Source organism: Solanum pennellii, chromosome 5 (genome assembly GCF_001406875.1).
Source record: "Solanum pennellii chromosome 5, SPENNV200".
NCBI classification, from domain to species: domain Eukaryota; kingdom Viridiplantae; phylum Streptophyta; class Magnoliopsida; order Solanales; family Solanaceae; genus Solanum; species Solanum pennellii.
In genome coordinates this window covers 53,262,554-53,264,054 of record NC_028641.1, presented here as the reverse complement: position 1 = coordinate 53,264,054, position 1,501 = coordinate 53,262,554, and the positions used below count along the sequence as shown (strand labels likewise).

Here is a 1,501-nt window from a genome sequence, read left to right as displayed (position 1 = left end):
TGTGGACTTAAAAGACAATGGAAAAATGAATGTCAGTCACCTGAGCATTTTTGTAAGGTTGTACCAAAATTCCTTTAAAAGGAAAGGAAATAAGTGTGGCTCCTCCTCTTCAAAAGCCCGAGTAGAGTCACATTTTACTCTCAAAGATGATATTCAGGCAGGATCTTCTAAAAAAATGTAATTAGAATGTTGAGGCAAACTTAGCATTGAAAGATGATGCTTTTGATGGGCTCGATGATATTACTCATCTGGAAGCTGAGGACTTCTTTGGGGATCACAACTGTGATTGATAATTGAACTAGGAAATGAATAATGTTTTTATGTATTTTTAATGCCTTAATTGAAATTTATATACGTAAGATTTCTTTTGCTAAATTTCGTACTTATTATGTATTTTTTATTCTTGTGAAAGATAAATAAAATTTTCTAGTCTTCAGTTGGATCCAAGATGAATAGTGAAGATATTCTGGATAGTGCCACAACTCATACCATACTAAGAGAAAAGACATATTTCTCTCGTATGAAAAAGGCATATGTTAATACAATATCCAGTAGTACAAAATTAATTGAGGGCTCTGGAAGAGCGGCCTTATTACTACCTGGAGGAACATTATTGGTAATTGATAATGCATTGTATTATAGTAAGTCTCATAGAAACTTGTTAAGTTTCAAGGTTATTCGCCAAAATGGCTATCATGTTGAGACTGCGAATGAAGGAAAGGTGGAATACCTTTATATTACTACAATAAATGCAGATAAGAAAATTGTGCATGAAAAATTGCCAGCACTTTATTCGGGGTTGTACTATACAAATATTTGTATAGTTGAATCACATACCCTAGTAAACAAAAGGTTTACTGATTCTTATGATTTTAACATTTGGCATGACCGGTTGGATCATCCCGGTTATAATATGATGTGCAAAGTAATTGAGAATTCACATGGGCATACTTTGAAGAACCAAAATGTTCTTCAATCAAAGGAATTCTTTTTTGTTGCTTGTTCACAAGGAATGTTGGTTATCAAATCATCAGTGGCTAAGGTTCGGGTGGAATTCCCTGCATTTCTGAAACAGATACAGGGTGATATATGTGGACGTATTTACCCTGCATGTGGACCATTTAGATATTATATGGTCTTGATAGATGAATCTACAAGATGTTCTCATGTGTGCTTATTATGATCTCGCAATATGGCTTTTGCGAGGTTGTTGGCTCAAATAATAAGGTTAAAAGCACAATTTCCAGATTATACCATAAAAACAATTCGTCTTGATAATGCTGGTGAGTTTACATCTCATGCATTTAATGATTATTGTTTGTCCACTGAAATAACAGTTGAACATCTTGTTGCACATGTTCATACTCGAAATGGTTTAGCAGAGTCATTGATTAAACGTCTTCAATTGATAGTTAGACCTTTGTTGATGAGAACAAAGATGCCTGTTTTGATTTGGGGGTATTCTATTTTGCATGCAGCAGCACTTGTGGGCATAAGGCCA

The 1,501-nt window shown here is 34.3% G+C and overlaps 1 protein-coding gene across 1 annotated transcript; it reads left to right on the top strand.

Annotated features, from left to right (window-relative positions):
- Nucleotides 1-448: 448 nt before the first annotated feature.
- LOC107019595 lies at nucleotides 449-1,183 on the top strand. The gene has a single exon (XM_015220024.1). It carries the CDS (start codon nucleotides 449-451, stop codon nucleotides 1,181-1,183), a length of 735 nt encoding a protein of 244 aa, XP_015075510.1.
- Nucleotides 1,184-1,501: the final 318 nt, after the last annotated feature.

Bases quoted from the DNA above. Each gene is read 5' to 3' on its own strand.
- LOC107019595 (XM_015220024.1), top strand. From the start codon at position 449: ATGAATAGTGAAGATATTCTGGATAGTGCCACAACTCATACCATACTA.